A 21,110-nucleotide genomic window follows, 5' to 3' on the forward strand; every position below is an offset into this window, starting at 1 on the left:
TAGAGCTCCAAGGAGATTATGTTGAAAAATAAAAAAAAATTTACCCCAAAAAAATTGTTTTTATACTTCATTCTAAGGACTTATTGAACTACCCTCGTACAATCTGGTCCCGGTGCGGAATAGTTCTTCATCCCTCTTAATAATTTTTTCACCTCCTCCGTAGTGATGGGTGGGCATTCTTGATCAGGTGTTATGAGGGCATCACATAGCTTCTTGAAGCTATTTATATTTTCTGAGTCTTCGTCCAGTCAATGCTGCACTTCATAGACTTTTCACCAAAATACTTCGACCTCCTCAGGTTTGGGCGGATGGTCGACAGTAACTGGAGGGTCTTGGAAGAGTCGAGATGGCCCATAGAGAAACTATTGATTTTCTCTGACCCGCCTGTCCGTCCGCTCTAGACTTCTCTTAGCATCAGATAGTATCCGTATTCTCTCATCAATATGCTGCCTGATGGTTAGCTGCTTTGACTTGTTAAGTGTGTAATAACGGGTCTGGAGTTCGCGCGCGAACTTTCGAACCTTGGCGGCGAAATTCCTACCAGATGTCGCTGCATTATACACACAATAATTGATAGCCCAAAGGTCAGATTCTTCGGAAAAATGTCCACGAAGCTCATCAGTCATTTCAGCCAGATCTTTAGGCTTGAGAGAAACCTTGGTGTGAATGTTTCTCCCGGTCATAAAGCATCGCTCTTCCTCTATTGGATGCCTGCCCGCGGTTGGCCTTAGTGTCGCCTCTCCTTCTCTGTTGCCGGCTTGTTCTAGCTGTGGTAGTGTAGGCGTTCCGCATACATAGCCTCTTTTACGAAGTAGTTCTGCATGGTTTCGCAGGTGTTGCTGCGAAAAGTGCGATAGCTCCGGGTGTTTCTCGCACCACAGACCATGCAGCCGTGCCATGTAACCCCGTTCAGGGTCAACACTCGTATCGTAGCACTCTAGTAAGTCGTGATTTAGTTGCTCCGTCCACCTAAAGGTCCTGAGATTCCGCCGATCCATCGCATTGAATCCATTTTGATTGGCTCCCCCAGCTCTAGACTGGTCGGCATTGTTGGCCGACCCATTGTCGGGAGCCCTGTGCGTTGTGTTGCTTTGAACCGCACTTACTACAACTATGTTTGGTGTTGTCATTGTTGTTCCCGCGAGAAGCTAGGGAAAGAGGTTCGTCCATCCTTGTAGAGCCCCGCATGCAAGGATAATGCTGCGTACTCTGAGAGGTCGCCCGGTATCCCCGAGTCACCGTTCTAGACACCTCACCCAGGTACCATTCAGCTTTCGGCACGGTTTTCACACCTCCGCTTGGGGGTTAATTCCTTCGGGACCACCCCTGGACAATTGTCCGCGACTGCCTATTTATTTTTGTAACAATATTCAAGAGAAACCCTTGGTGATCTAGCCTGAGTCGTCCTTAAATAAAACGCTAAATCTGACCAGGGACAGGCTTGATCGCCCAGCTTTTGAGTCAGAAGTAATGTGCAATATTAATGTGAAAATATTAAAATGTAAGAAATTTAAATTAGATTAAAATCCAAATTAAAAATCTTATTTAACGTCCAATAATCGAATTGATGCAAACTCATGTTAGATACAAGAATCCAACGACCAAATTTGGATCACAATGAATAAACAAAAACAACAAATTTTCAGACAATTTTTTTTTATTTACTTTTTTATTTTTGTCTGAAAATTGTTTGTTTTTGTTTACTCATTGTGGTCCAAATTTGGTCCTTAGATTCTTTGGAGTGCTTTTTATTTTAAGCATTTTTATAAATTTAATTTCAATGATTGCCACTTTGTAAAGTTTGAGACTTGAAACTTGAAAGTAATAAGTAAAAAAAGAGAATAGTTGTACGCCATCTGTTGTCCATTTTAGGATCTTTTACAGTAGTCGTGCCTAAGCCCGAGCTATTGCAATATTCAAGCTAGGCCCATGCCAGGGGCCCCCAGCCTGGCCCAAGTCTGAAACCGGGAAGAAACTTGACGATTTCTGCACGGGTACATATGAAATTGAGGAGTCGATATACGTCTTCCAAATAAACATATTGTATCTTATATATGTGGTATGAAAACGTCCTCACTGTATAGTGTATATAGTTACTATAGTAGTTATTATATAGTATATACAGTAGTATATAGTATATATTGTTTTAAAATTTTTAGAAATTCTATAAGAAGTTATTACTATAATTATTTCATTTTCTTATCGATTTTAGTCATTAAGGAAGATTAGAAAATTACAATAAAACGGATGTCTATTACACGTGGCAGATGACAAGACTGCAAGAAGAAAAAGAGTAGAATAAAAAGTCACCAGGATACATCGTGGTCCCGACTGGCTTGTATTCTGATTTTTTTGAGCTCTGAGCTTTACATATATTCCAGAGTAAATCATGTAAAGCATAATCTCTAAATTTTTAAGTTAAGCGTTATTGTTAATCTTTTACTTCAATAGCAAAAAGAATTTCCGAATGAAATTTTTTTTTTATTTCGGGCTGTAAGTCTGTTGAATTAACTGCGGGAAAAATATACTCTAACTCGTATAGGAACTACTTAAGATTAACGGGTGCGTACATGAAAGTCCACTCTTGATATTAAAGTACTGAATCAATAAGTAACCTTTCACTAATTGTCAGTGACCTATTTCTAGCCAGTGAAATTTTACTGATTTTGCTTTAGAGAGTATTTTTAAAAGAATCAAAAGAACGAATTATGGCAATTTTAGGAAAGGAAACAAATCGTTGAGAAAAAATCAGATGGTAGAAATTTGATTTTAACTCAATGAACAATAAATACAAGTAAGCAATATTTGTACGACCAACTATAATTAGGACTATTTTATTATCATTGTGAAAATCGTAAATGAAAAAAGGTGGGATAATTTAAGAGGAGTGGCCTGGAAAGAAAACAGGTCTCAGTCCCACGCATTGAGAACCGGACGCGTTGACGACTTCGAACTCGTGATCAGAATTTTTATTTTATTTAAATACCTTTCTTCCCATCTTATCTTTGCCTCTCAGTAACAACGTGTGCCATTTGGCTTCCGTATTGTTCCGTGACAATCTGATCATACACTAAGAATTCGGTATAACATTTCAGCCCTTTGATAATTCTTGAATTTCTTAAAGAAGGCTGAACAATATATCCAGAATAAATTATACTCTCACAGATATAATAGCAGCAATTTACATTAAAAATTATAATTTTTCCTCTTCAAGATTTAGGTCTTAAATAAATAAAAAATCAATAAACACACACCCATACACACAAACACACACACACACACACATATATATATATATATATATATTCATTTATTTATTTCATTAATAAATTATTTTATCTGTGCATTTAGTTGAAAATTCAAAAATTGAACTTTTTTATTATTGTAAAGTTTTCCTGTTTATTTAAAAGTGCGTAAATATTTATCAAATTTAACTCTTTAAATGGTTTATTTAGAAAGTAAATTAACTTATTAAGTACCGTGAGTAAAATATACTCAAAAATACTTATTTGTATGGTAATGAAAACAACAGAAGAAAATATATATCAAATGTCCGCGGCTTGAGACCGCCTGAACCCGAAAAACAGGTTCATACGAATCTGCGTATTAACGCTGAAATGCTTAAACACGGTGGCGAGTACATACCACATAGACAGTGCGAATTGATAAATTAATGTTTCGAGATGGGAGACGTCCCAGACGATTGAAAAAAAAACAATTAACGTACCAATATACAAAAGAAAGGAAGATAAAAGTGACTGCAATAATTGCAGAGGGATTAGCTTATTAAGTACCGTAAGTAAAAGATACTCAAAAATGCTTATTCGTAGGGTAATGAAAAGAACAGAAGCAAAGAGTTGGAAAGCCCAAAGTGGGTTTATGCCAGGAAGGTCATGTCCAGATCAAATATTTAGCTTAAGGCAAATCACTGAAAAAAGTTTTCGAGTAGGAAAAAAAAGTTTTCTATGCATTTGTTGACCTAGAAAACGATTTTGATAAGGTAGATAGAAGTAAACTTTGAGAAGCCCTGAAAGAGTACGGAGTTAATGGATGGCTCCTACAAACTATAAAAATAATATATACGGGTAGCAAATCGAGTGTAAAGGTAAATTGGAATTTGTGTGACTGTTTCGATATTATTCAAGGAGTTGGACAAGGATGCGTTACGTCTTTATGGATATCTATATTATTCATGGAAAGGTGTTTAAAAATAGCTCTGTTCGACGAAGAAGGTGTGGATCTCGAAACAGTAAGGGTACGTGGGTTAGCGTTCTCAGATGATAAGGTTGTTATGGCAGAGTCAATCGAAGACTTGCAAAGAATGTTGAATAAACTGAATACAAGCATGAATAGCATGGGCGATTGACATGAGATTCTTACGCATAATATGCGGAAAAACTCTGATGGACAAAGTGAGTAACGAGGTAATTCTCAAAGAGTGTGGTGCAAAAGAGACGCTAGTAGGCACATGGGAAAGAAATCGTTAAAGATGGTTCGGGCATGTTGGGAGAATGCCAATTGAACGACTAATGATACAAGTGTATCAAGGTAAATTAAGTGGCAGCGTGCCGAGAGGCAGACCGCGTAAAGAACAGTTAGAATGTGTGAATGAGATCCTAGTTAGAAGAGACATAAGAAGTCAGAGAAACACGAATGCCTGCATGAAAAAATGCATAGACGTAAAAGAAGCTAGAGAAGTATGCGAAGACAGAAAAGTATGGCGGAAAATAGTTAATAAAAAGAGTATCAGTAGAGTAAATGAAGCCTGAAACAAAAGACCTTGGATACTAATGCTCCCAAGTGGGGACCTCACATGACGACTTTGTGTGGATCTTTACTTGAGGTGATTGCTAGAGAGATTGATCAGCAACCTGGGTCGGAGCAGTGTTGCGGAACGAACGTGTTATTTAAATAAATAACACGAGAATTCTGGATCAATCTAAAAATTGTATATCCCTTTCACACATTACTCCCTTCTCGACCGAGTTAGACGCGCGTACCCCGAAAGGGAGATGGCTTAATGGTGTAATGGTGTAATGGCTCAGTTGGTTAGACGCTCGGACTTCACCTCAGAGTTCCGGGGTTCGATCCCTGAGCCGGAACCTCTGGAAATTTTTCTATGTACCTTTACCGAGGTTCTGATTGTTCGAAACCCACTTTAAGCTGTATTCCCCCCATCGTTTACTTGACTGCAACCCAGTCCGTCAATGATGGGGTAAAAGCCAGGCGCTGTTCAATATGTCGGGGCACACTGCTGTCATCAGATCACTTGATTCCATTATAAAAATGCGTCCCTGACTGATGATATATACCGGGATAGTCCCGTATTAAATAATCAGAATAAAAATCTAATCCTAACCAAAAATGGCCTCGACATGTTGGGCAGTAACCATCTTTAGCCTGTGACAACATTACATTAATAATAATAATAAGTTTTCGATTTTTTAAATATACATATTTCGCGTGCGATACATTTTTACTTTAGGACTAACAGTTTTCAAGAAAATGGACCTAAATGTTGTGGAAAATTCCGGGAAGGCTTGAATACGCGCTCGTAGAATGGTTAAGAGAAGCAAAACTTTTAAGAGCGGACATTGGTGGGAGGGAGACAGCCAATATATCAGAAATACACGACATTGTGTAGACCTAATTTATTTCTGTGACCAATCAAAGGGGTGCCGCCCCCTAAACTTTTGAAAGAGTTAGGGGTGTGATCTATATATTCTTTTCGTGATGAGTAACAGGGGTGACTTTTCACCCCGACGCGACGTTGTTAAAGAGCAAAATATGGGACCTACATTATTTCTGTAAACAGTCACAGGTTTGCCTTCCCCCCCCCCCCTCGAGACACTGTAAAGGGCTAGATATGTGACCTTATTTATTTTTATAGCCAGTCACAAGGTGCCTTCCTCCCACGAAGCCACAGTCGCAAATTCTCCACACGAGATATTGGAAAGGTTTAGGAATGTGGCCAACATTAATTCCTACTATTCACGAAAAAATATTCGTTTTTCAGAAAAAAAACATAATGTATAAACGGTTTATTTTTAGTAGATATTAAACTTTTGCTAGAAGCTTTTTTTACATTTTATTATTCACTGAGATAAACACAAACACCATGATTTGTTGAAGAAATTTCGTGATTTTTACCATGAAAATCGAGTTTGCGTCTTTTTCACTATCATATTCGTGATCAGCCCGTGAAAATACATAGGTATATGGTGTTTCAAATTAATTGGAGACATGCGTTTTTCGTAAATACACCCCGATAAGGTTGAACGTTTTTTTAAAATCTTTGCTTAATAAAGAGATAAAAAAATATTTTTATTGAAATCAGCAAGTTTGACTTTGTATTCACTTAAGTAATAAATAACACAGAATCAAATTAAACTATGGGTTAGATTCCAGAATAGGGGCCTTACCTGTAACCTCTGTTTTGGGTAGAAAGAAAATTTGTTTCGCAACAAACTATTAGAATCTTTCATTTCAACGAAAAATGAAGCGATTTAATGAGGCAAAAATGTAAAATTATTGTTACTTTTGTTACTATGATGTCTCAAATATGGGTCTTTCACGATATATCGTAATGATCATATTTAACGAGTAGTTGGAAATGGGTAGTGATGTGACCAACAATTTTTTTTACTAATCATAGAGGTGCTTTACCGTCCCCACGAAACGTTGGAAAAGCGTTCCGTTAGCTGAATTGGTTTGGGCGTTAGGTGTTCCGTAAATACTCAATGCGTGCGTGCGATCTCGGGTTCGTTTCTTAGTACTTGCGGATTTTCGAGTGCAATATGATTTAGCGTCAATATAATATAAACAATGTGTCTAAAAATAATTCCGAACATCCTTGATATTTATATCAAAGATATTATTTTATTTTTCTGATAAATGAAAAAACTTATTTTTATTCATCCATATTGGTGTGAGATTATAGAGAACCTGCTTTGTTGCCAGAAGTTCTACAGTTGTAGTTGGACTTTTAAAATAGAGTCTAATTTGCCTTAAATGCAGACTCTACTTTGACGCTAATCGTGGAAAAACGGCCGATTTCGGATACTTTTAGCGTCAAAGTAGGGTCTAAATTACATTGAAATCGCTGCTTATTTAGAACCTACTTTATAGCTTCCATCCCCTACTAAGGTAGGAGTTACGGCTTCAAAGTAAGGCCTAAATTTCGAATCGGGTATACAGCTTTCCAGCGTGAGGAAGGCCAGAACGTGCCAATTGCTTACCTGCCTTAACCCAATTCATAATTATACTTGAAGCATTAATAGTTTTTTTGTCCCATTGTAAAATGAAAATATAGCAGTATTAGGGGTAGTAAAACAATGCGGATAGTCTCGATTAAGTTCAACCCAAAAGTGTTTGCACATTCAGCTTCTCTTTTGTATGCGTTTCGTGGGTATCACCCGGTTATTTTAAGCTAAGAAAGAAAAACAATCATGCTACGCATTTAAAAAAAACTGTTTGATTTTAAAGATTAAAATTCAATGTTTCTAAAACATGACGGATAATATGGATAGCAGTTCTTGGTTCAAAAATATTATTCCTGAAATTTATTATAAAAGTATGCCCCTACTACTTGTTTGTTTCGTTTATTTTAACTAATTTTTCCATACAAATAAAATATGCGAATCAATCAAAATGTACTAAAATAGTATGTATTTTAACTAATTTCAACATTTTTGCTCTATTATATAACAGTAATAATTTTTGTTTAAAGTAAATAAGTATCGTTCTAAGATAACAGTTACATATTATTTTAAATATATGAGAGTTTCCAAAAATATTTATCATTACTTTTTCACAAATATTAATATACATACATATATAATACAAAATATTAATATACGAATAATAAATTCGAAAGCATCAATAGAACAAATGTTATCTGGTAAGTTGTGTCGAATGTCGTCCGACCAATATCGGCTATATCTACTTTCAGTATAAAAATCACTTTGTAGCCGCTCTGAGAAGGTTTTTTAGGCTTCATCATTTATATCCATATTTATTAACTGAAATTCTCAAAGAAATCGGAAATAGCACAGAAGGATGTTTTACATTTTTCTGAGATTATAATAGAGCCTAAAGAATGTGATAATGGTTTCACATATAAAACATTGTCAGTTCAACGTAACAAATAAGAACTAACTAATCTGAAAAAACACTGTAATACCCTTAAGTATCATAGTGCCACAAAAAAATTCACATACATTTTTCTCCATTACAGGTAACTCAGGGGACGACCAGAGATACGGTAGTAGCCCAGCATGCAACAAAAGCAGCGACAGCAGAGATTCAAATTCTTCAAAATCCTTGAGGAACAAAGAGTAACCGTTTATTATTTATCAGTGATTACACCTCGCATAATGAAAAAAGGAACAAAACTCACTACGAAGAAACGATAAAAGCGTTCTAGACCATCAGCCGTGATAGCAACACACAGCGTTACTAATCAACTCCCTTTTATTAAACTGTAAACATCAGCAGCACAAACCACAAACTAACCAATTTCCAGTGCAAAGAGCGATTTTCAGAAATTTTAGGGAGATCTTGAAGGAAAACTATTTTTCATAGACCCTGTGTATGAGTGTGTGACCCAGGAGCTTACAGAAGCACTAAGAAGAAAATACAAATTTTGTGTTAGTGTCGGCGAAGTCAGTGATTGACAGTAGATCAGGTCAGGTTCTACGAGCAGTGCTCGATCGGGTGAACCGAGTGTCACGGTGGCTAGTTTAGTGAGCGGCAACGTCGCGGTGCGTTACGATGAGGCATCGGGGGCGGGGGCAGTCGTGCTGGCCCCCGCTTCCAGGCTAGCCGCTCAAACAGGGTCTAGCATGGACACCTCGGAAGAGCCTGGCTCAGGCCTGGTGAAGGCCGAGTCCCCAGAGCATCTCGCTGGAACCTCGACGACGGTTTCCGCGGTGAGTGGCCCTGTAGGTACCGGAAGTGGACTATTTGCTGGGATAGCTAACAGTAATAAGCGACCAAGGCCCGATGACTGGCTAACGCCCAACAGCCCTAGTTCCCCTCAAAACCCAATGTCCACGCAGCACCTCATTTACACCACTCCTCAGCAACAACTTAGTCAGCAACAGCAGCAGCAGCAACCTCCCCTCGCCCATTCCACTCCTCTCGGACAGAGTCAGCAGCAAGCACCCCCACAAGTACCAAACAACAATGGTTACGCGAGTCCAATGAGCTCTGGCAGCTATGACCCTTACAGTCCCAATGGTAAAATAGGTGAGGTTAATTTAATTTATATTCTGTGTTTTCTAGTTTCTTCCTCGTTCTTTATTAGGTGGGTAAAGCTGGTAGTGCCACTTTGTCCAAACAGCGCATGCCCTATGCCATACTTAAGGGCTCATTTAATACCCAAAATCCAAATTTTCACGTAAGGCGCTACGCGCGCAGCTCGCGAGTTGAGTGCGCCTAGGGCGCGCGACTGTTGGTTCTCGGGCTTGGCGCTCGATAATATATTTGTCTCGCGCTCCACGTTTGATAATGAACTTACTTTGCGCTCCGCGCTCATTATTCATATGTTCCTTACACTTGTGCACAGATTTCTTTAAACTAAAGGTCAAAACATCGAAAACAGTAACTTGGTGATAGTGACTTCTTTTTTGTTCACTGAAATTGCTCATTTCCAATTTTACTTTTACGATTTAAACATAACACATACGGTCTACACACCAGCCTCACCTATTTTAACTTCTAAATTAAATCGAAGAGGTATAGCTGGTTAGTGTTTTATGCTGAGAAGTTCAACCAACCTTCAGCAGTGTTGTGTTAGATGGGAGTTCTTGTGATCCCATTTTCATATTGCCGGCCCACAATGGGAAAAAATGACATTTTTTATTCAAAATAACGTACAGCCCACAAATATTAAGCGATCTGAACACAACAAAATTGAAAAAAAGCTGTTAAGATTTCTAAGCGAGTTCTCGAGTCTGATTTTTTTGTCAGGTTTTCAATTTTTTATAAATAAACAAATATGACGAAAAAATAGCCATTTTATCTATTTGACGTTCCCGGTGCTCGTCAATAGCAGGAAAAGTGTTAAAATCGCCTAATTTTCATAAAGTAATATTAGCTAAAGATGTTCCAATATTATATATTAAACAACAAAATTTTATATAAACAAGTTATTTGTTGAAAAAATGTTTTCTATGTTTTTCTATAATTATACGTTTTTCTAGTTATATTGCAAGAAATTTGAATGGAGATTATATAATATTAAAAAATAATTTTTTTTAGATTATAATTCTTTATATTATAAACAAATGTAATGAACAAATGCAGTAAGCATACATTTTTCGGCAGAAAAACTCATTGTTTTCAATGTGCATTTTTATAAATGAGGAACTTTATGATAATTTTAGCAAAATTCATAATTGTTGATTAATCTTATGATTTTTCAAAAACAAATTCAATAAAAAAATACATTATACGGGCATTTGTCGGCAGAAAAATTCGGGTTTTTTAGTACCAATCTTATCATTTGGGAACTTTATTAGAATTTCAGCAACATTCACAATAAGTTGATATATTTTATGATTTCTTCAAACAAATTAAATTAACAAATGCTGACATCGAAAAAAACGAATTGTTCCGTCCACAGATGCCCGAATAATGCATTTCTTTGTTAAATTTAATTTTTAAAATCATGCAATTTATCAACTCATCATGAATGTATTTGTTTCAAAAAATCATAAAATTGATCAAAGATTATGAATTTTGCTGAAGTTATCATGAACTTCCGAATCAAAAAAAGTTGACTTAGAAAAAACGAGTTTTTCTGTAGACAAATTTTTGATTAAATTTGTTTGCAGAAAGCATAAAATTTATCAACTTATTATGAATGTTGATGAAATGTCCTGAAGTTCCGGACCGAAAAGACTGGCATTTAAAACCCCTAATTTTGCTGACGACAAATGTCCGAATAATGCATTTGTTTATTAAATTTGTTTGAAAATCATAACATAAATCAACAAATGATGAATTTTGCTAAAATTGTCACAAATTTCCTAATTAACAAAAATGTGCATCTAAAACAAAGAATATTTCTGTCGAAAAATGCCTGATTATTGCATTTGTACCTTAACTTTGTTTATAATATAAACAATTATAATCATAAGAGAAGGTTTTTTATATAATATTGTTTCCATTCAACTCTCTTGCAATATAACCTGAAAAACGTATATTTATGGAAAATCGTAGAAAAAACTTTGTTCAGAAATAATTTGTTTATAAAAATTTGTGTGTAATTTGTCTAATATTGGAATATCCTTAACTAATAGAACTCTATGCAACTAAACCGATTTGAACCATTTTTCTGTTATTGACAAGCACCGGGAACTTCAAGTAGGAAAAATAGCCATTTTTCGCCATATTTGTTTATTTATAAAAAAATTGAAAACCTAAAACAAAAATCAGACTCAATAACTCTATCTTATTAGCTTTTTTTCAAATTTTTTTGCCCAAATCGGTGAATATTTGTGGGCTGTACGTTATTTACAGAATTCAGAATCTTTAAAAAACTGTAAAACAGATGAATGAAGAAATGTAATTTTTGATTTTCCAACATTTTTTTAAGCTGAGTGTACCAAAGGCCAATCTAATAGAATGATTTTTTTCAAAAGTTATCGTGCTCAAAGACAGCTAGACAGACATACATACAGACAAGCTGAAACATTCGTAAAAACCTGTTTTTCAGATTCAGGGGGTCTCGAAACGTGGACATCTGACAAAAACTTGAGGGGTCAAATTTTGCACAAATCTAATACCTTCTCTGATGAGAATGTAAATATGTATCGTACTGCCAGCGTTATTTAAACCTAGCAGTACCATGGTAGAAATATTTTGTATATGAACTTTTCTTCCGGAATGAAGGGTTCATTTAAGGCTCTTGCATGACTCGCGGCGAAATTTTTACAAAAGAATCCCTATTACAAAAAACTTACCTGAATAATATTATTATTATTATTATTACACCATTAAGCTATTTCCCTTTCGGGGTAGGCGTGACTCACTCGGCAGGGGAAAGGAGTAGTGTGTGGATGGGATAGAGATTTTTCAGATTGATCCAGAATTCTCGTGCTATTTATGTAAATAACACGTTCGTTCAATATGCACTAATCATAAGAGTGACCACATCAGAATTGAAGGCTCATTTTAGGATCTCCAACGCATCCAAAAACAATTTTCCAGAACCATCCCTTAACGTGGGAAAATAATCCCTTGCCGAAAAGTACTGATAAAGTACAAGAAAATGTATTGCAACATTTTGAAATGTTTTCTAGACATCTGAAGACATCGAACCCTTTTCAAAAACCACAGGCAACCCTCTAAAATCACCCCGTAAGGGAATACAACATTAAACAGAGAATGAAGTATATGAGCAGTGTTTGATTTTCTCCGACCGTATCCGAATATTGTATGCCCCATGCCGGAATTAAGGGCTTACTTAGGGCTCATTTAATACCCAAAAACCAAATTTTGGCTCTGCTGTCTTTTCAATTCAGAGTCCAAAATTAGGCTTTTGGATATTAAACCCATTTGTCGAGTATAACAGCTGATCAAGTCAACCATAAGATCAATATTTTTCACCCATATTGAAAAATAAAAGTTTAAATAACGCGGAAATTCTTTTCGGGAAATGTTAATAAATATTAAAGGATCGTTTGTGACCTTGCAAAGACTTAGGGGAAGACAAAAGTTTATTTATGAAAATAATGAATATCGACGGACCCATTTAGACTTTACAGCAGAGTTTGACTTCTAGCTTTCTCTGTCGGTAATCATGCAATCTGTTTTACCCACAGACCCGTAGAAGTTCAAAGTTGTCTACTCGCTGCCATATTGCTGCTTTGACACAGCTGATACGTATGTCAGAACAAATTAGTTTATTTGCATTTCAAGTGCAACCATTAGTTTTTGCATTATTTGTGCTTAATGTTCGTGAGTCATTTTTGTTGTTTTGTCCCACTTTGATAAATAGTATAAACCTCATAACTAGCCCATTGACAAGTTTGAAAATTGCTTCCAGTGGTTTACAGCATGGTCGGTATTGATTCAAAATAGTAATAAAAAAAAACTTTTTTCACAATTCTAATTATTTAGGACCAGAGACACATTTCTGCATGCTATCCAACTTCCATTTGTATTTTCTTCGAAATTTTTTTTTCAAAACTTCCACCGGAACAAAGCAGAGACATGGACTTTATTACCTCCTCATTCATATTCGAAACTTTCAGAGCGATACCTCATTTCGTTTAAACGTAGGTTGGGAAAGAAAAATTAAGGCCCAGGTTTGGTCACGTGACCCTCTCGTCACATGGCATTAAAGAAGCCCTAATTGAGTCTTAATTCTGGCTTAGGGCGTACACTGTTTAGGCACTGTACGAGAAAATAAAAAACTGATGCAATACTTTTTCTTGCACTTTATCAGTGAAATTAATTTTTTATTTTTCCAAAAAGTTTGTAATATTAAACCACCTTTTTCTAAAAAGGTTAAGAACGGTCCCAAGATTAGAAATAACTTAGCTATTTTTTTAAAAAACCTGAACAGTTTTTGTTTATCTAATTTAACAATATATAAAAAAGTTAGTCAGATTTCGGAAATAAAATATAAAATATTCAAATCTAATGAAAAATTCTGCTCGTTATTCGCTATTAAAAATCATTATTGCTCATAGAAGTTGCATTTAAACTATTAGAAATTTATTCAACTTAATCTTTTTTTAAAGAAGCTTCTATTTTGTCGTAATATTTCTTTTTCCGATTCTTTTTCAAACATTTTTGACTCGAGCTATTCACAGTTGCGGCAGTACCTCTGCAAACCTTTTATACAACTTTTTATACAAATTATATCCATTATTTATTTACATTATCTTAAAGTAATTAATAAATGCATGTTAACTTAATTAAATAAAACGAACTATTATTTTCATAGAAAATAAAAAAAAATTTTCTTTTATATATTTTTTAAATTTGTACTTTCTTATCTGAAAATTTAATTTAATAATGAAATTGTACACTATTTAAACTAAATGCATATCAAAATTAAAACTTATATGTCATTTAATTTTGAAAATTGAAATTCAGATACTTATTTCACAACATCACAGACACTTAACCCTCTATATCAGTTTTTCATGATAATCATTGTGTACTAAAACTATTATTGATTACCAAGCTGTGGTTTAAATGCGGTGAAGCTTTTTTGTGCAATGCGATACTCTTTCACGTTTTGATAAAAACGATAACCGAGTGTCTGCTTGAAATTTTTTGGTTTTTATCTGAGAACACTTATGAGAATAACGCTTGAACACTTAGGTTAGTCAGTGGAAGCTTCTAATATGTCCCCTAAGGGTTTACATTTTTCTTACACCTTCTTTATTCCTTTACACACCCTCCACACACTTACTTGGTGGTGGAAGGGGGACCTACAGTTTAAGGTGGGTTCCGAACCACCAAGAGCAACAGCCTTAAGTACTTAGAGAAAACCTTTTTCTCTAGAGGTACCGGTCCCACGACTCTCCGGAGATGAACAACTCCCTTGCTAGGCTAGTGTTCACCGCATGGGCCACCGAGACTCTTCCAGAGTGCGAGGCGGGAATCGAACCCGCAAGCCGAAGGAGTGGGTCCAAAGCCTACGCTTTAGCCCCCACGACCATCGTCCCACTCCACTTAGGTTAGTCGTATGATATATTTGTACTTAATATTATATGCGTAACGTGACTTTTTTTTAAATTATTCTTATTTGCAATCATCGATCATTAGAGTATATAATCATAAAATAAAATTGCTGACGGGAGTAAAACACAAGAGCCTACGAATTACATCTTACTGTTTATGTTAAGCGTGGAATTCAAGAAAAAACGAACGCACAAGCCAACATCGCATTTTAGACATTCCGTGTGGGTACTGGAAGTACAATTTTCCTAAGCATATTGTCGATGCTTCTGGTTGGGAATCCATACTACATAGTGACCCGTGTTGGCATGCCTTATGCCCATAGCCACTCTATGCAAGACCTTAATTGGTCTCACCCGTCGTGTCTTTGGAGCGACTCCATAATGCTTCAGGTAAGTTTGCACTATGGTTCTCCTGAAGGGGAGTTGCCTGACATTGTCACCATTGCTACTTGCTGAAATCCAAGCTTTACAAACACTAGCATCTACCAACCAAATAAAAATTGTCCACTACCACTTCTTATTACGGAATTCTTGTTGTACTAACTGAAGAGATTAGGTCGTGGAACTTTAATTATTTTTTTACGTTGCTGTGAGTAACGTGTTGCATTTGTAACCGTTACGATACCGTGTACAGTGGAACCTACTGTTACAACAGAATTATCAACCGAACGGTAAATTTTAACATCATCGTTTGACGTTGTTTAATCAAAAGATCCTCTTGCTTCTTTCTTGATCCTGGCCACAGGTTTGACAGAATATTTCTTGCGACTTGGGTACAAGGTTTTCTCTCATGGTCCCTGTATCTCTGTACCTACCAGATTCCAGTTATTTTATAAGGTTTATGCCAGTAAAAAGATCAAAATAAAACATCTGAGGAAGTGGCGTTATATCATCCGGCAAACGGTCCAGCATGTGAACAAGTGGTGCCACACATTTTCCGCATTTCTCGTTGTAATATTCATTTTCTTCAGGACTTTTTCCTTGGTAAATGTCAAAGTCGACTAGATACTTTTCGCTTGTCTTTAGATATCATGTCTTGCACCCTACCATCAGAAGGATAGCGATAAATATACGTATCACATCCTCATACATTTCAGAATTCTTACAGTTTTTAAGCTTGGCGTATTGGTTTAATGCAATACAACTGTTCTTTCTCAGGTGTTAGCAGGAGTAACTGTTTTTTTTTTTGACCCCGTGTCCGTTTTTTCTTCGCAGTGGTTTTTGGCGGGATACGTTCTTTGTCAGAGTTAGATGACGAATCCCCTCCATGGCTTGAACTATCTTTATCTGAAAAGGGGAACCCCGCTCTTGATTTTTCCTCCTCTTAGAGACCCATGTTTTATAATTTTCTACCGCAGTCAAGTTTTCTGGTTGTAGGTTAACAGGATGCCACCCTTTTGCGTTTTCCTTCTCTTGCAGGCCAAGCCTTCTGTGATATTTGACCCGATTTCAGTTTTTTGTGTGCAGCTTGGCAACAGCTCTTGCTGTAACTTTCTAAAGTTTGAAAAACTACTTCCACTTCATTCAAAAGTTTCTGACTCGAAAGATTGGCAACTGTTTCTTCTGCATCCTCATTGTCGGAATCTTCATGAGAACTCACGTTGGCATTGGAAGGAACCATATATTACAATATATTTCGTTGAATCTTCATGTTCAAACAGTTCAAGCGCATCGTGAAGTGCTAGATTCCGGGGAAAAAGATAGTGGATATTATATATTTAATTAATAATATTAATTTTAACATAATATGAATATTAATCGTCAAAACACAAAGAATACTTTACTTACAAGAATAATTTACTTACTACCGAACTACCCAGTGCACTTTATATGTAACACAAAGCATTCGTCAACGGAAACGCAAACATAGACAAAGGATAGCGCAGATTATTTTTAAACATACTTTAGGATTCCTCGGGGCCAGAAAACATCTGTTAGATATTTACATATAATATAATAATATTATTGTATTGTAATAATATTATTGTATAATATTTTGCACAAATCTAATACCTTCTCTGATTAGAATGTAAATATGTATCGTGCTGCCAGAGTTATTTAAAGCTAACAGTACCAAGGTACAAAAATTTATACAATACTCAATTATGGCTTGATATAATATATAGGTATTTCTGAAAAAGGCTTCTTCTTTCGATCTCTATAGTAGCTTCAGGGAAAAGCACTCGACCGGCAATCGGAAGTTTTGTGGTTCGATTCCCAGAGAAGTGAAGAGAAGATATTTTTTCAGAAAATAAATTTAATTGAAAAACTGTTTAATCCACAGCTCGATCTAGTCTGAAAAAACATTAAAAATTCTGTTATTCTCATTTGATAATACACATTTCTTGAAAAATTTGACTTGTAGCACCTGGCAATATAGTGCGTGTATTTCTGAAAAAGGATTCTTCTTTCGATCGCACCCGACCGGCAATCAGAATTTCTGTGATTCGATTCCCAACGGAGCGAAGGAAAACATCTGTTCTAAGAGCAAATTTAATTTCAAAAATAAATATGCTTTGATCACACAGATGATAGCCAAATTTATTTGCATAACTTAAAAGCAAAGAATCAGTTTATGTTACTTAATTGAAAAAATTAAAATTCAACCTTCTCCGACAAAAAAATGTTGTATTTGTCAGTCCCGGGCGTAAAAAAACTTGAAATCCAACAACAAATGTAATGTCAGAAAAATAGAAATCATATTCACCGAACGTTTGCATAGGTGAATTGGGGAGGCAGTTGGAAGCTGTGTCGCAATGAATTTTAAAATGGACGTAGTAAGGAAATCCCTACCAGAGAAATTTTGATCAGGATATTCCTGTTTGAGTTGAATTAAACGCAAGCGCCTAAGAGGATGTAAAATGTTTTCTTTTTTGTTTTTATTTCTGAATGCGTTAAAATTAAATTGGATGTGAGAGTTCCTAATTTCCGTTCGATCAAGATTCTGAAGTTTGCGATATTCTGAAAATTTGATTTATTAATAAGATTTAAACTAATTACAGGGAAAAAAATTTGCATATAATTCTGAAAATTACCTAACTGCATAACCTTAAAGGAATAATCAATTTATATTACTTATTTGCAAAAACATTGAAATTATATCTTTGCCTTTATATATATTTTTTAATTTCAATTTAAATTTTTGGAAATTTGATTTATCAATAACTTTTTCAAATTTTAATAATTTCAGAAAATGTAAATAATAATATAAAAATAAGAGTGTGTCATAAAATTTGCTAAATAATTAAAATATATGTACGTGCAATTTTTTAAATTTAATGCATATACTTATTTCAAAACATTGCAAATATTTAAAAATATATATATATATATGACCGAATCCATTTCATATCAGGCAGGGTTTTACACTTGAAGTCGCATCATTTTTCGGGACGAAATTGTTTTTTAACAGAAATAAGGCGACAAGTATTTTTCAGATTTGCACAAAAAAATCAATAACTATTGACCTAATTAAGACATTTATTCTTGTCTGTTTGATTCTAATAAAAATCGTCGTTTTCTTTGGAAATCCACCGGAAAATTAACAATCTTTATTATTTTTTTCTTCACATTTTGAAAACTTGAAATAAATATATTTTCTGGAAAACCCCACCTTGTTTATTCGGGCACATATTTTGTGCGTATATTAAGAGTAATCGCGCTAAAAAAATACACAAATTGTTCTTTATAATATACCATTTTGTCATTCATCTATAGTAGAATATAGTACACTTATTTCGGTCGAAAAAGAACGTACGTAAAAGATAAAGTAGACAGTAGAACATCTGTGACTGAATTTATTTATTTTACTTCATCATTGCGTATCTTACGTATAAAATAGCAAATATATTGTTAAATAGATCTGGATATTTACAGCTGTTATTGAAAGTAATAGTAAAGATGCGTAAATCGAAATAATTACAGTGATACCCTTCAATAGCCCTCCCTTCTATATGCATTTCGAGAATTGACTCCGCGCCGCAGGTAGATGTAACAGGAGCTGCGCAGGGCGCACGGGGTCTGCAGTTATCACTCAGGCGAGCGCTCAGACGCGAACAAACAAAAGCAGAGCGGGCTCTAACAGGTTTGTTTCCACCCAAAAAGGGCGCAACAGAATAGTTTTACTGTATCTATGATCGATAAACTTAGGAGTTTACGTGTTCACTTTTTGTAGATTTTAATTTTAAATCAAGATTTTACCCGAAGAGTAAAAAATTACTCGCTACCATTCTCACTATCAATGGAGGCTTATCTGAAGGATCTCGAAACTCTGAATTTTGTGCAATGCCATTATTAAATGTGACACGTCTAGAAATAGACTAATCCAGTATAGGGCATTGATTTGAAGAAATCCTGCAAAGAATAATTATGAAACCCTAAATAAACTAAATGCTGCCTTATAGACAAACAATGCATTAAGATCAATAAAATCAACACATCTAAACACGTCTGTATATTATGTTCCAGATAGTGACGTACATTTTTAGTAAACTCGAAAGGAAAAGGTTTGTTTTTTTATGAAAAAATGGATGTACATTTAGTAAACTCGAAAGGAAAAGGTTTGTTTTTTTTATGAAAAAATGGATGATCAGAAATATTTTAAATAACAATTTTAATTTCTTGAAAAAAAATTTTGTCTATAAAACTTCTTAACAAATTAGAAAAAGTTTTTCTCAAAAAGATTCCCTACAACTTGACATTTTCGAATGCTTCCAAAGAAAATCATCGGGAAATAACCTATGATTTACGATTTATTGACATTTTACTATAAATAAATTCAATTTTTGTCAATTGCATTGCTTCTTGAAAAATTCGAGAAGGTGGTTGTAGATAATATTTTTGCCAAAAAATTGAGCTATCATTTATTAGATCGTTTTATTTTTTTAAGTCTGTTAAGAAGAAATATAGACCAAACAACTTTTAAACAAGAATAAAAATTTTTGAATTAAATATTTCTGGTTGTTTTAAGTATTATTTTCAGAGCATGCATTTAATTCATTTTGATTATTATTAATTAATTTCGACCTCATGAACGTTTTTATAAGTTGAAATGTTATTGTTTGTAATAAAAAAGAAAAAAAACTATGTTTAGCATTTTAAACTTCGCGCGAAACCAATTAAATGCCGAATGCGACGCATGTGCAGTTGAGTAACTAGCTCTTGTTGGAATTCATACACAATTTGCATTTTGCATTTTCATTGTGCTACATGATTCTGAAATTCATGTTATGAAAATTTATCCTTAATGTATTTCTTTAATGAATTTATTATTGATACAGAATCAAAGTCTCACTAACATAATCGATTGTATCACATATTTTATTCTCATAATCTAAAAACATTACAATTGTGTGCATACTGCAATTCATTTCTTGTCAATAGATTTGAAAATTCTAACCCTACATTAAATCGAAGAACCTTGAGTTCTTAAATAATGATTATAAACAAAAGAACTTAATCATATTCATTATATAATAATATTTGACTCATCTAATGGTAAATATACTAATTTTACCTAAAACAATTTAATTAATTATTAATTTATTTGAGGTTAGGTTTCAATGCGTCCGCAGTGTGTAATTACTTACTCTCATCTTCCTCGCACGGGTTTCGAGATCTACTGTCTGGTGTTTGGTGCCTCCAAACACGTAGCTTACTCGCCTTATGCATTTTTAATCATTGCTAGAATATTATAAACGAGTAGTATGTATACAAATTTCACTGCACTATTAGAGAAAATCAAGCAGCACTAGTTCTGCGAGCGCATGGAGATGGTGTTTTAGTATGAAACCGGTCTGGCCCGGTCGGGCCCAGGTATGGGCCACAGAGTTCTACCAATCAGGGCCAGATCGGTATTACGTTTGAAATCGAGCGATTACTGCACGGGTCTATTATCCGACTTTCACGCTCGACACTCCATACTGGAATACAACTTTAATAATTCCGAATGTATGACCTTCGATGAGAAATGCTTTATTTCTTTAAGGGGGTCACCCCGTGTGTCCGGTGGAAAAAACGATATTTTATTTTTTTGCCTAAATTTATTCCTACACTTGTGTAAAATATGCTAGTGACAGAGCTGCCAGATCGAGCCTGAAATTTACCCCCACCATACCTACCGTTTGGGAGCCGCAAAACAGAAGGTGCATGATTACCGCTGTGACTTCGTGGGTAAGCCAAAAATGCACGATTCGAGTTCGGTTCCCTGCTGTAGGATGACTGCCGATCTGAAGGCTTCGGAACACTTAGCTCTTAGCACTCGAAAAACATAGCCTCAAAATCGACTCATGCATGAAATGAAAAATCACGCGAAACAGCGTGATTCTTCATTTCATGCATAAGTCGATTTTGAGGCTATGTTTTTCAGGTGTATATAGTATGAATATTATTAATACTATATATATT

The 21,110-nt window shown here is 35.0% G+C and overlaps 1 protein-coding gene across 3 annotated transcripts in view; it reads left to right on the top strand.

Annotated features, from left to right (window-relative positions):
• The window catches only part of LOC117166888 (ecdysone receptor), a 731,730-nt gene that overhangs the window by 252,626 nt on the left and 457,994 nt on the right, over positions 1 to 21,110 (top strand). For all 3 annotated transcript variants that reach the window (XM_033351320.1, XM_033351322.1, XM_033351321.1), the window contains exon 2: positions 8,237 to 9,249. In XM_033351320.1, the coding sequence (XP_033207211.1) occupies positions 8,844 to 9,249 (406 nt within the window). In that variant the 5' untranslated portion in view covers positions 8,237 to 8,843. The remainder of the gene's footprint in view (positions 1 to 8,236; positions 9,250 to 21,110) is intronic.

This window comes from Belonocnema kinseyi, chromosome 2 (assembly GCF_010883055.1).
Source record: "Belonocnema kinseyi isolate 2016_QV_RU_SX_M_011 chromosome 2, B_treatae_v1, whole genome shotgun sequence".
Classification (NCBI taxonomy): domain Eukaryota; kingdom Metazoa; phylum Arthropoda; class Insecta; order Hymenoptera; family Cynipidae; genus Belonocnema; species Belonocnema kinseyi.